General features: G+C 49.8%; 1 protein-coding gene across 2 annotated transcripts in view; it reads right to left on the bottom strand.

Annotated features, from left to right (window-relative positions):
* PHC2 (polyhomeotic homolog 2) overlaps positions 1-5,188 on the bottom strand; it is a 52,691-nt gene extending 47,503 nt beyond the window's left edge. For both annotated transcript variants that reach the window (XM_088022509.1, XM_028113751.1), the window contains exons 1-4: positions 5,048-5,188; positions 2,175-2,333; positions 1,019-1,096; positions 399-563 (exon numbers count right to left, since the gene is read on the bottom strand). In XM_088022509.1, the coding sequence (XP_087878635.1) occupies positions 399-563; positions 1,019-1,096; positions 2,175-2,333; positions 5,048-5,188 (543 nt within the window). The remainder of the gene's footprint in view (positions 1-398; positions 564-1,018; positions 1,097-2,174; positions 2,334-5,047) is intronic.
* Positions 5,189-13,148: the final 7,960 nt, after the last annotated feature.

Below are 13,148 nucleotides of genomic sequence, written 5' to 3'. Positions count from 1 at the left end.
CCGCATTTCTGTAGAGTACTTACAGGGACATCTGTGTGTTTGCTTAAGTATCCGCATATACTGACCATCTGGGCACGGACCCCTGCATTTTCTACCTTAATTAATTTGGGGGAGTGGCTTCTGATAAGAAGAGGACAATTAGGGAAGGAAAGGAGGCATCATCGGCAAGCTTCTCCATTTCAGCCGGGCACCCACCCTGTCCTTGAGTCATTGAGCCTGGACCCAAGCTCCCATTTGCCCTCTTGTTTATTCCACCCCTTACCTCCTGCCACCTGTCCCTTGGTGCTCCTTCCCCCCACTTCGCTAATCCCTACCCTCTCTAACCTCCCCGGCCCCGACTTGTCTGCCGCTGTCCTCCTCTTAGCCCACCTGAGCCGTGGCCCAGTCTGGGTACTCACCATCTGTGCCCTTAGGTACATCTGTGCTTGGCTTGCAGTCAGGGCCGGAGAAGACGTGTTGCCCAAGAGCACAGCCTGCTGGGCGATGCCTGAGGCTGTCGCTGAGTTGACGCTCTGCGCCCGGTTGATGAGCTGGGCTGCTGCTGGGGAGGCTGCCAGATTGATCTGAAGAGAGAGACGCGTGCAGTAGGAAGCAGGAGGTTCTGTTGGTTAACTCTGTGCCCCCCTCATCCACTTCTTTCTCTCCCCCTCTTCTGTTCCTTGGTGGATTCAGCCTTCTTTAGGACCATCTCTGGTACTTGGGCCTTGGAGCGCCCCCCAGCACTGCCCCACCTCTGGCCTATGTGGGGAGCTGCAGGGAGGGTCCAATGGGGAAGAGAACTGAACTGTAAACACAGAGCCTGGACGTTGGCATGAAGGACGACAGGGAGTTACTAAAGTAAGGGTTAGAAAGAGGCACATGGTTCCCCCTCCCCGGCCAGAGTGATAGATTCCAGCCATGATTGTATGTGGCTAAGGATTAGCCAGCTGGGTCTGGGAGCCTGCGAGCATCTGGGGCAAGGAGGAAGGAGCTGGTCCCAGCGCTGTGGGCTCTGCCTGATGCTTCCCCATCGACTCACCGAGGATGACTGGGCTGGGGCCTGCGCAGACACACTGCTGCCTGATGTGCTCCCTTGTCTGTTGGCCACCAGGCTTGCCTAGAAAAGAACAATTCTTGGCACGAGGGGACCAGATCTCCCCCAGTCATTGCCCAAGCTCTCAAAGGAGGTGCTATAGGACGGAGGTTAGGAGTCCAACGCCTACAGTCAAACCCTCATTCTGCCTCATCAGTGTGGCCTCAAGCACCTGCTTCAGTTTCCTCTTTATAAAGTGGGGATAATAACAGAACCTACCTTGTAGCATCTTGGAAAGGATGGAACAAGGCGAAGCATTTACACGCAAGAGCTCAAATCGTTAACTATGATGATCACCTATCTTTCCGGGTCTCTGTAGCCTCCCCTCCCCCCCCCCCCACCACTCCACCCTGCTCTATCACACCAGGCTCGTATCACAGAGACTTCTGCACGGGCTGTCTGGCACGTCCCGCCTGCCCGCCTCCCCGTGGCCAGCTTCTTCTCATCCCTCATGTGTCAGCTTCCACGTCACTCCAGCAGACGGACTGTCCCTGGCAGCCCAACCTAGGACAATCCTCTTGTCTCTCAGGCTGTTCTCTTTCAGAGTGCTTATGGCAACCTAGAGATTTAGACATTCTGTTTCCTTGTCTATTTGGGTTTCTGTTTACTTGCTCTCACCTCATCTAAGCTCCAAGAAGGCAGGGTCCACAGTAGACTCAGTGTCTGACATGAACTGTGGCACAGAGTGGGTGTGCGAGACTCTTGTTGAATGAAGGAACGCATGAGTTCCTCTCAGCCACTGAGGACAGACAGGAAGCTAGGTGGCCTTCTCTTGTGGACACCCCCTCGGCCCCTCGGCCCCCTCCGCATTGTGTGTAGTGTGGTGCGGTGGGGAGGTGGGGTCCTCCCAGCCCTTCTTCCTGGGGCCAGCTGGGTGGACAGTTCCATCACTCCACTCACGGGGCCGTGTGAACTTGGGCCAGGTGTGGAACCTCCCACAGACTCTTTCCTCGTCTGGCAAAGGACCATGACCATCGTGCCTGCGCACGGGGGTTCTGTGAGGGTGCAGTCAGAGAAGGCCTGGGGGCACTCGCATGGGGCCTGCCCCTCCCCGCCTCACTGCTGCCACGCCGCCGCCCCCCCACCCCAAGACTCCCCTCACCTGCTGCACGGCCGCCAGGCTCTGGAGCTGGGCGCTGCTGAGGTGCTGCTGCTGGAGCGCGGCCGTCTGTAGCATGAGGTGCTGCTGCTGGGCTGCATACATCTGCTGCAGGTACTGGGCCGCTGTGCTGGGCGGCCTGTGCAGCGCCTGCTGAATCACCTAGGCCGGGCAGCAGGGGGAAGGCTGCACTGTGACCCGGCTCGTGGGGTGGGGGGGCCACCCCTTCTGCCGCAACGCTTTGCCAGCCCCATCTCCCCCTAACTGCTCAGGGCACCCCAGGTTGGTGAGCAGCACGGCAACGGGTCATCACGCCCTAGGGAGCGGGAAGACGGCGGGCTTTCACACCACATACTCCCCTGCCCTCGTCTGTCCCGCACATCTTCAGCTCGTGTTCTCCTCTGTTCCTCCCCAACTCCATCTGCTTCTGCGGCCGCCGCCCGCTTGGGAAAAGTCATCGTGGGATACCGCTGCTCTGACGGGCTCTGGGTGGCGGGGAGGCTCGGGGAGATAGCAGACAGCAGGGAGAAAGCCTCCAGTGATGCTGTGTCCCGTGCCAGGCTTGTTCACCACCCCCCCGGCCATTCCCCGTCCTCAGATTCGGGGGGCCAGAACACTGGACGGTGATGGCAGGGAACCGAAGCCCGATAAGGCAGAGAGCAGGAAAGGGGTGGGAGAGAGAGGCAGGTCCCAAGGGGGGCCTATTGCAGCCTTAGCAGCACAGCCAGCAGTGGAAACTTACCCAAGGGCAGCCCCCTCCCGGCTGGGGCTGCTTCCCAGGTCTGCCCCCAGCTGCTGGAGAGTCCTAGCAGTCCCTTAGAAGAAGGTCCCGTTGGCCTTGCAGAGCAGGCCGGTGCCACAGGGATGATGCATTTCTCTTGTACTCTTTCCCTCCCCCTCTCCACCGGTCCCTCTTTCTGGCCACCATCACTTTGCCTTACTGCTCCTCCTTTTTCTGGGTGGGACTGGCCGAGCCACTGTCTCTAGGAAGCGACAAAGGCTGCCTTTGATCCCCCCCACCTGCTCTTCACTCCCGGTGTCCCAAAACCTCCCCTCGCCCCCAGGAACAAAGAAAAGTGAATGCCTTTCACCCAGCCCTGAGATCTTCTGTCCTCTTCTCAGCCCCACAGAGAATTCTCTTCCCTTCTCCTTGTCTGGTCACCCTCCTGCCATCTCTTGCCGCCTGATGATCCCTGTGGGCCCTGGCCAGTCTTTGGCCCACTTGCTACCCTTAGACCTGCTGCAACCCTGGCCATGGGGCTTCTCCCAAACCTGGGTCCTGCCCGCAACAAGCAAGCATCCAATCTGGCTCTCTCTGGCTTAGCCTGACTTCTAGGGCTGGTGGCTCTAGAACAAAACCATCTGTGAGCTCAGATTTGGAGTTCTGTGAAAACAGGCTAATATCACAGATTCTTCATGGGCTCTGGGGTCTCCTGATTCTCCCACCCCAACCCAACTCTTCAGATCCCACTCCCCTTTAGTGTTCTCTCTCCTCGGAGGGTCCTGGTTTATACAAGCACAGTTCTGTTTATTCCTTGTTCTCTCCCAGAATTCTTTCCTCTTATTCCCTTTACCCGGGCCTCTCTCTTTCCCTTAGACTCCCGAGTACCTCCCTGCAGTCCGGACAGCAGTAGCAGAGACACCGTGGCTCTTCCTCACCAGAGGGCCGGTGTCAACGAGTGGAAAAGGCAGGAACCCTGAACGACCCTGCTTGGGTGCGCAACGCAACTCTGGGGGATTCCATCTGCCAGTGCAGAAAAGCCCAAATCCCTTGCGTAGAGACTTGTGATGAGGGATGGGAGGACGGCACATCCTAACATGGGCTGCTAGAAGCTAGGCTCAAACTCTCATGTTCCGAGGGGCTGGGAAGAGGCTAGGTGTGAGGGGTGGCAAGGATGGGTTCAGGAAACATGGTTTTTACTCCATGGGAGGCAGAAGTAACCCGGAGAGGGAAGACTCCAGGGTATCTGATGGTGTCTTCAGATGCTCTCGCTGCCTGCCGTGACCCGCCTTCTACTCCCTAACCTGGGCCAGGCGCCAAAGCAGGATGAAGTCACTTGTCTGGTACATCATGCTGGGTTAGCACAGCTCCTTGGGGTGAACACTTCTCAGCGGCAGTGTCTGTCTGTCTTATCTGGGGACCTCACACAGACACAGGGTTGAGGGGAGCATGAGGTTCAGCTTTTTTTGTCTTTACCTGAATGACCTGGACGAGTTACTACCTTCTCTGAGCCCCAGTCTTCTCGGTTATGGAATTGTACCTGTAATAGCCATTTCTAGCTGGAGGAGAAGATAAATCTGCAGTGATTTTTGTACCACGTAGGGCACAAAGCAGATGGCGAGACATGGGCACGGCTGTGTGGGGAACCGGGTGTCATCACCCGGAAGGCCTCAGGGATGACACTTAGCAGACGGCTGCTTTAGGGAGATTGCTTTGGGGCTCCTTTTTCGTCCTCTGTCTAAGAAACTTAGTTTTATTACAGGGCAATGGTTCTTCAGATAGTGGGTCTAGGTCATGGCTGAGTGGCTCCTTATTGTTTTTTCTGCTTGTTATTTTTACTTGTTCCCCAGCCCCCTAGCCTTTTCACACTTTCACACGCCTGTCCTCCCAAACAGCACTCTGGGATCTGAATCACCAGGTGAGATAGGAATTTTCCAGATCTGCGAAGTATCCCCACTCTCCCCGAACCCCCTTGATCGGACCCGTCTAGCATCACTTCTCCTCTAACTGTGCCTAAGTATATATCCACGAACACACTCCCCGATGCCCATTCTAGATTCCACAGCCCAGCTGCTCCACCAGCCCATGCAGACCCGTCCTCCCGCTAGCCCGGACGCGGTCCAGGAGTACGACCTCAGAGCAGCCAGAATCTTACCTGCACGGTCTGCCGGTCAGGGATGCCGCTGTACACGGAGATCTGGGGCCCCGAGGGCCGGCCACTCCCACCGCTGCTGCTGCCGTAGCAGGCACTGCCGGCACTGCTGGACGTCTGGGGGACTGGCAGCTCGTTCTCCATGGCCTGCGCGGTATGGCACAGTCAGGGCGCTCCGATGGCAGAAGGGCAGGCGTGTGCTGGGTGCGAAGAGGCAGAAGTGAAACGTCACACAGATGCCTCCCAGAGAACCCACACGTACGCATCAGCTTCCCATCAGCCTGGGGTGGGACCGCTTCTCAGCTGAGGCCTGAGGCGTACCTGCCACCGCAAGGAACAGGGCCAGGTGTGGCTCACAATCAGACCCGCCTGATGTTAAAGTCTATGACCTGGGGGCGCCTGGGTGGCTCACAGTCAGTGAAGCGTCTGCCTTCAGCTCAGGTCACGATCCCCGGGGTCCTGCATCAGCCTCCCTGCTCAGCGGGGAGTCGGCTTCTCCCTCTGCCTCTGCCCCCACCCCGGCTCGTGCTCTCACTCTCTCAAATAAATGAATAAATAATCCTTAAAAAAAAAAAAAAGTCTATGACCTGGCACTCCTCCTTCTGCTGAAGGAGCTAAAACCAGCCAAGGAGGCTGATTTCCTCCAGTGGCCTTCCTGCCAGTGATCTTAGGGGTCATCTCTCCCCCGCTGTCTACGCTTTCACCTTTGGGATGGAGAAATTGGGCATCAGAGAACTTATTATGTGTCTGTATGTATAAAGCCAATAAATGAAAGAGATGGGATTCCAAGTCTGGAGGGAACAGAATGAGAGAAAGAGACAAATGCGGCAGTAAGATGAGCTGGAGTGTTTATTTGGTTGTGTTGTTCCAGGCCCAAAGAGCAGCCAGTGTGTCTGGAGTCTGTTTTCTCGATGAAGTAGTTAGTGAGTGCCCTCTGATCTGATGCTGAGCAGGGCACTGCATCACGTGGTGTGGTTAAAACTGCAGGTTTTGGGATCCGAAAGACTTGGGCTTGAGTGCTGGCTCTGCCGCTTAGTAGCTGGGAAACCTTGGCAAGTCACACTTCTCCAGCCTTCTGTCTTGATCTGTCAGATGTGAGAATACATGAATTGGTGAGAGAAGCAAGTCAAAAAAGGATACAAAGTGCTTAGTAGAGCGTCAGGCAAATACGGAGTGCTCCCGAAGGCTGGCTGTCGTGGTTATTAAAACTGTCTCCAGTCCGGTTCCAATAGATCAATCTTCTTCCAAGGTACAACTGGCCCAGCCTCCTGGAACCTTCTATCCCGGTCACTAAAGGGTGCCAGGAATTCCCTCAGGGACCATCCTATGAGCTGGATTCAGAACTGGAAATCACACATACCCTTGAGACACGTGCTGGGGAATGAAGGGGCTGGAAGGGAAGGAAGGGTGGTGGGAAAGGCAGACCCAGGTCCGAGGTCAAGTTCCTCTCTTTCTTCTTTCATGCTATTCCTGAAATTCTCCTTTCTCTATATGAGCTTTTCCTTCTACCTATTCTTTCCTATATCTAGAAACGACACTTGTCGTCCCATCATAAACACTGAATTCTCTGCTTGCAGATTAGGCTAATTTAAGAAATGAAAAAAATAATGATTTTTCATACTGATGAGAGCATTGGTTAGTACCCAAAACTAAAATAGTCATTAATGTCCTATTGTCTTCTTCCCAACGCTGCTCAGTGTGGAGGTGGTCAACATTCCTCAGGCTGCCTTCTTCTGACCGGGTGGGTTTCACAGTGAGCCGAACAAAGTGGGGGTAAAGGCTAACGGACAGGAACGTGTGGGTCCTGGGTCCTTGAGCAGTGATTTTTCCCTAATGTTTGAACGTCTGCTTTCACTGCCACAGGACAAGGCTCTTGTCATGAGTCCCTTTTGTCCAGAGCTGCACTCAGGGCTGGGCCTCATTATGGCCATCATCGTCAAAGATTCTTACGATGATAACAACGATGCAGGAATCAATGAAACCCCAGAGTCGACAAATATTTCCCGTGCTCTGCTCAGTTGTAAGCTATCTTATCTTATGTTCTAGGGAGGGACAGGTAGGCTGGATAGGAAGGAGTACAGGCCTAATTGCAATCTTGTGGAAACCAACAAACTGGTTGTAGAGACGAGGCTCAGCTGAAATGTCAAGGATCACCACCAACAAATCAGAGTTATGTTCAAACACGGAATATCCCATAGAATCCCAAAGTCGTCTTTTTGTGAAATACCTTTCCCAGAATGTTGACCAGGATTGGGTTCAGTTCTTGCTTTCATTCTGCCCTAGGACAGTTCACTGGAAGTACTTACAAACGTAAAATGTAAAACGGGGAAACAGCTGCAGTCACAGCAAACTGAAGACAGAAGGAGTAATCCACACGTCCTAAATGGCAGAGCCTCAGCTCTATTTTATTTTCCCTTTGCAGCAGCTCTGGCAGATCTCGTGCACAGTGTATACTCTGTCCTTGTTGAGAAATAAAACAGGGCAAAATCCTAACGAGAGCATGGCACTCCTGTATTGAAAAACCACACAGGCAAGGACAGCAACTGCCCCTCATGCTGGGGTAGGAGACTTAGCAACATGGGGACAGACACAGTGCGTTTCCTGAACTCTCTTACCCTGCCTGTCTCCTTCCTCCTGCTGCTAAGCACGCCTTTCCCTTCTCTCTTCATTCTTGCATTCTTGGCTTCTGCCCCGCCCCCCGCCTTTTCTGTCTCATTAATTTTTGCCCCCAACCCCTGGTTTTCGGGTTTCCCTGTTCTTGGTTCCTGTCCCCTGTCCCTATCCTCTGTCCGACCTGTGCTTCCTTGCCCTGGCCCCATCCTCCTCCATGGGGAGGATCACACTTACCTCGATTGGTGCCTTGGCTCTGGACTCTTTCTCTCTCTGACTCTGGAACACGTGCATGCATCTCCCCCTCCCCGTCCCCTCTCTCGTACCCAGGTCCCATTGATCCTGAGTGGTTGCTCCAGTTTACTGTAGTGAGCTCTCTCTCCCCATTCCTGACCTCTGCTCTCTCCCCAAACTGGGTCCTAGCCCTGCTCGCCTGCCCTGCCCACGATGGCCCTTGCTCTGCAGTTGGCTCACTCTGTGTCTGCCTCCCTTGCCTCCCACGCTCGAGCCCTCTCTTCTTGTTTGTGCCTGAGGATATCTCTCCCCCAGGCCTGATCCAGCATATTCTCTCGCCTTCATTCAAGTTCATGCTCTAGATAGTGCATGCGCCCTCTGCCTCCCTCTCTGGGCCAGCACTCCCTGTTCTAGCTCAAGGTTTGGATAGCTACAGCAGTCTCTCAGGTGTACGCTTCCTCTTTGGCTCTCTCTCTCACTCACTCATACAAAGCAGAGGAGGGAAGTACAGACTTCCTAGGAGATCAGGGAACACTTAAAAGGAGAAGTAACATTTGAGCTGCCTGAACCCACACTTTCTCGCTTTCACTGCATAAAGCTGCCCTGTCCCACCTTCCACTCCTTGTCAGTCATTTCTAGAACCTTTCGCAATCAACAAGTTCCTGGCTCCCCCCAGATATGAACATCTATTGGGCATCTACCACATGCAGGGTATTCTTGCTAAGTACTGGGAATAGATGAGGTAGAAGACATGAATCCTCATTTTAAGGTTTTCACTTTTGTGGGCATATCCAAAATAGTGAAACCTAAAGTCTTTTGCCCCAGAAAAGAATGCACAGAGACACACAAAAATGTACTTGTAATTACAGAGGTTAATGAATCCTTTGAAGCCTGTCCATTAACTCTGGACTAAGAAGCTCTGCTTCTTAGCTAGGTAGAAATCGGGCAGGAAGTACAAATTTGAAGATAAAAATATTATTTGCTACCATATGCCAAGTTTCAGATGAGTGACTGAGACAACATTTGCTAGTGTTGTGAAAAGTGAGGCATAAGGAATGTGTACAGTGGGGTAGATGGACAGTGGAGGAGCTACTCCAGGCTTTGTGAAGCCCGGATTTACGCAGCTGCTGGATAAACAGTCAATGCTGTAAGGTGAACAGTGCCCAACCTCTCCCTCTGGGCATTCTCCAGTGGCTCAATTTTCCTAGGAGAGGCAATGCATTAAAGGAGAAAGAGCTGGGGATTAGAAGGTGGGTAATCCTAGCTTTGGGAATACCAGTGCAGTGTTGCCATTGTATAGCCTTGGGCAAGGCAGGCTCTCTTGAGTGTTGGTTCCCTAATCACAACATTGGGTAGTAATAATACCTGCTGAGGGGGTGGTGGTAGTGGTGTGTGTGTGTGTGTGTGTGTGTGTGTGTGTGTGTGTGTGTGTGTGTGTATGTGTGAGGATTCATCTCTGAGTCTCATTCCACTTTTCTAATCGTATACAGGCATGCCTCCAGAGATATTGCGGGTTTGGTTCCAGACCACCACAATGAAACAAATATCACAATAAAGTGAGGTGGATGAATTTTTGGGTTTCCCAGTGCACATAAAAGTTATGTTTACGCTCTACTGGAGTCTGTGAAGTATGCAACAGCTGTATGTCTAAAAACATGAGGTACATACCTTACTTAAAAACTGCTTTATTGCTAAAAATGCTGACCATCATCTGAGCTTTCAATGAGTTGTAATCTTTTTGCTATAGGAGGGTCTTGCCTTGATGCTGATGCTTGCTGACTGATCAGGATGGTGGTTGCTGAAGGTTAGCGTGGCTGCAGCAATTTCTTAGGATAAGACAACAGCGAAATTTGCTGCATCGATTGGCTCTTCCTTTCACAAACCATTTCCCTGTAGCATGTGATGCTGTTTGATAGCACTTTACCCACCATAGAACTTCTTTCAAAATTAGAGGCAATCCTCTCAAACCCTGTTGCTGCTTTATCAACTCAGTTTATGTCTTACCCTAAATTCTTTGTTGTCATTTCGACCTTCTCCATAGCATCTTCACCTGGCGTAGATTCCATTTCAAAAAACCACTTTGTTTGCTCATCCACAAGAAGCAATTCTTCATCTGTTAAAGTTTTATCATGAGATTGCAGCCATTCAAATATAATAATGAAAAAGTCTGAAATATTGCAAGAATTACCAAAATGTGACACAGAGACACAAAGTGAGCAAATGCTGTTGGAAAAATGGCACCAATAGACTTGCTTGACACAGGGTTGCCACAAACTTTGATTTGTAAAAAACACAGTATCTGTGAAGCATAACAAAAGAGGCTGTATTCCATGATGTGAGTCTATGGCTCTGGGCTGGTGGCTCTGCTTTCCTTCACCATATACGACATGCTCATAATTTCTTCTGCTCTTTAATTCTGATGAAGTCCAATTTATTTATTATTTCTTTGGTTGCTGCCATAGCTAAGAAACCATTGCCTAATCTGAAGTTATGGAGATTTACACCTAAATTTTCTTCAAGGAGTTTTATAGTTATAATTCTTACATTTTAAGTTTTTAAATTTATTTTATTTTATTTATTTATTTTTAAAGATTGTATTTATTTATTTGTCAGAGAGAGAGAGAGAGAGAGAGAGAGAGAGAGAGTGCGAGCAAGCACAAGCAGGGGGAGTGGCAGGCAGAGGGAGAAGCAGTCTCCCTGCCGAGCAGGGAGCCCGATGCAGGACTCGATCCCAGGACCCTGGGATCACGACATGAGCCAAAGGCAGATGCTTAACTGACTGAGCCACCCAGGTGTCTCTTAAATTTATTTTAGTAATCTCTACACCCAATGTGGGGCTCGAACTCACAACCCCAAGATCAGGAGTCACATGCTCTTCTGACTGAGCCAGCCAGGCACCCGTGGAGTTCTTACATTTAGGACTTAGATCCATATTGAGTTAATTTTTGTATATGGTGTGAGGTAAGGGGACAACATTATTTCATTTTCATTTTTTAAATTGTGGTAAAAAATACATAAAATAAAATTTGCCACTCACAATGTTGTGAAATCATTACCACTATCTATGGCCGGAACTTTTTACCAACCCAAACAAAAACTCTATAATCCTTTAGCAGGAACTCTTCTCCTCTCCCCCCTGCTCAGCTCCTGGCAACCTCTAATCTACTTCCTGTCTCTATGAATTTGTCTAGATATCTCATGTAAATGGAATCAGACAATATTTGTCCTTTGTGTCTGACTTTTTCATTTAGCACAATGTTTTCGAGGTTCATCCATGTTGTAGCATGTATCTTTTTTTGGCTGAATTCTATTCTATGTATATACCACATTTTGTTTATCTCTTCATCTGTTGATGAACACTTGGGTTGTTTTTCCATTTTAGTGATTGTGAATAATGCTGCTATGAACACTGGTATACAAATATCTGCTTGAGTCCCTGCTTTCAATTCTTTTGAGTATTACCTAGGAGTGGAATTGCTGGATCGTATGGTAATTCTATGTTTAGCTTGTTGAGGTACCATCAAACTGTTTTTCCCAACTTCATTCTTTTGCATGTGGATATTCCTGTTGTCCCTGAACCACTTGTTAAATTACTTGTTCTTGGGCCAACACAATTCCCCCACCAAGCTCCTCAGTATGGCATATCAACCCTCCACGAATTGACCCTTCCTACCTCCCTGGCCTCATTTCCCACTAGTTTTCCACACTATACTCTCACTCAGCATATTCCAAACAACCTGAAGTTTTGGATGCCTTGCTGTTCCCTACTTCTACTATTTACTGATGTGGTTTTCCCTGAAATGTTTCCCTTCCATTTTTCACCTAACCGACTTGATCTTCAAAACAACTTCAGTCTCTCCTGTGAAACATGCACTCAGCACAACCTCCTCTAACACTTCTCTTGCTTCCTTCAAACTAGGTTCTAACGTCTTCTGCTAAGCCATCCAGTTGGATGGCTTTCCCCACAACACTGTGTGTGCTTACCTCTTTCCTAGCACTTGTAATGTAGTTTTACAAGAGAGTGGTTTACTTATATGTCTGTCTTTCCCACTGGCTTCTGAACTCCTGGAGAATAGGATAATATATTTTCCCATATATACCTGGTGCTTCATTCCATAAATGTTTGTTGAACAGAATTGTTTGAAAGGCACCACACTTAGTCCTGCTTCTCATCTGAAAGCTCAGCTTTCTTTCTACCTCACTTGAAGAATTCTCCCAAACTACTTTAAAACATACACTACTGATTATTTAAATTTTGTACCTTCCATCAGGAGTGTCTATACTACTAATAATGATTATTATTGAGCACCTACTACATGTCAACACTGTAATAGATGCTTTACATATACTCATGACCTCCCTTATGATGTAGGATTTATTATCCCAGTTTTGTCAATGAGGAACTTATCTAGGTAACTCATCTAAGATCATCAGTGAAGTAGGATTCAAAACTGGGTCTGACTCCAAAGCCAGAGCTCTTCCCACTATACCCTCTGAGGCTTCACCCATAATCTCACCTTGAGCCGTTATTCAGTGACATTGGACAAAGCCCATGTCAGAGCATACTGGATTTTCAGAAGTGGAAAGGAACTGAGACCACTGAATTTGATCTCTTAATTATTAATGTTATTAAATATATTTTTAAATATATATTTTATTTATTTATTTAGAGCATGAGCAGGGGAAGGGGCAGAGAGAGAGGGCGTGAGAACCCCAAGCAGACTCCATGCTGAGTGCAGGGCCCAATGCAGGGCTTGATTTCACAACCCTGAGATCATGACCTGAACTGAAATCAAGACTCAGATGCTTAACCGACTGAGCCACTCAGGGGCCCCAATGTCTATTAAATACTTTATACTTACAAAATAATCTCCCTATATATAATACATACATAAAAGATAATATGCATGGGTACCCACCGACCAGTTTAAGAAATCCAACAACAGCATAATCTCCCTTGTTTTTCCTACGTAGAGACTGAGGCCCAGTTTTTGGGGAAGTGGCTCCCTCAAGGAGATTTGGCTCCTTTGACTCTCCTCCAGTAGCATGGGCACAGAAGGCACCCCCAGAAAACCTACTGGACTCATTGGGATTTACTCAACTGGAGGGTTGGAGTTTGCTGTGAGGAGAGATCAGAAGCTAGGGTCCTGTCATATGTCACTTTCTCAGTGGTCTCCCAGTAGAAGGGAGCTTGGGCTAGAGTAACAGAATTAATTAGAAAGTGTGGACTGATATGGTAGCATTCAAACTTTCTCTTTGA

This window comes from Eumetopias jubatus, unplaced genomic scaffold (genome assembly GCF_037043125.1).
Source record: "Eumetopias jubatus isolate StellerSeaLion01/CBP00866 unplaced genomic scaffold, mEumJub1_p1.0 scaffold_4, whole genome shotgun sequence".
Lineage (NCBI taxonomy): Eukaryota > Metazoa > Chordata > Mammalia > Carnivora > Otariidae > Eumetopias > Eumetopias jubatus.
Note: the sequence above shows the minus strand (reverse complement) of the source record. Positions and strands in the feature narration are given on the sequence as shown.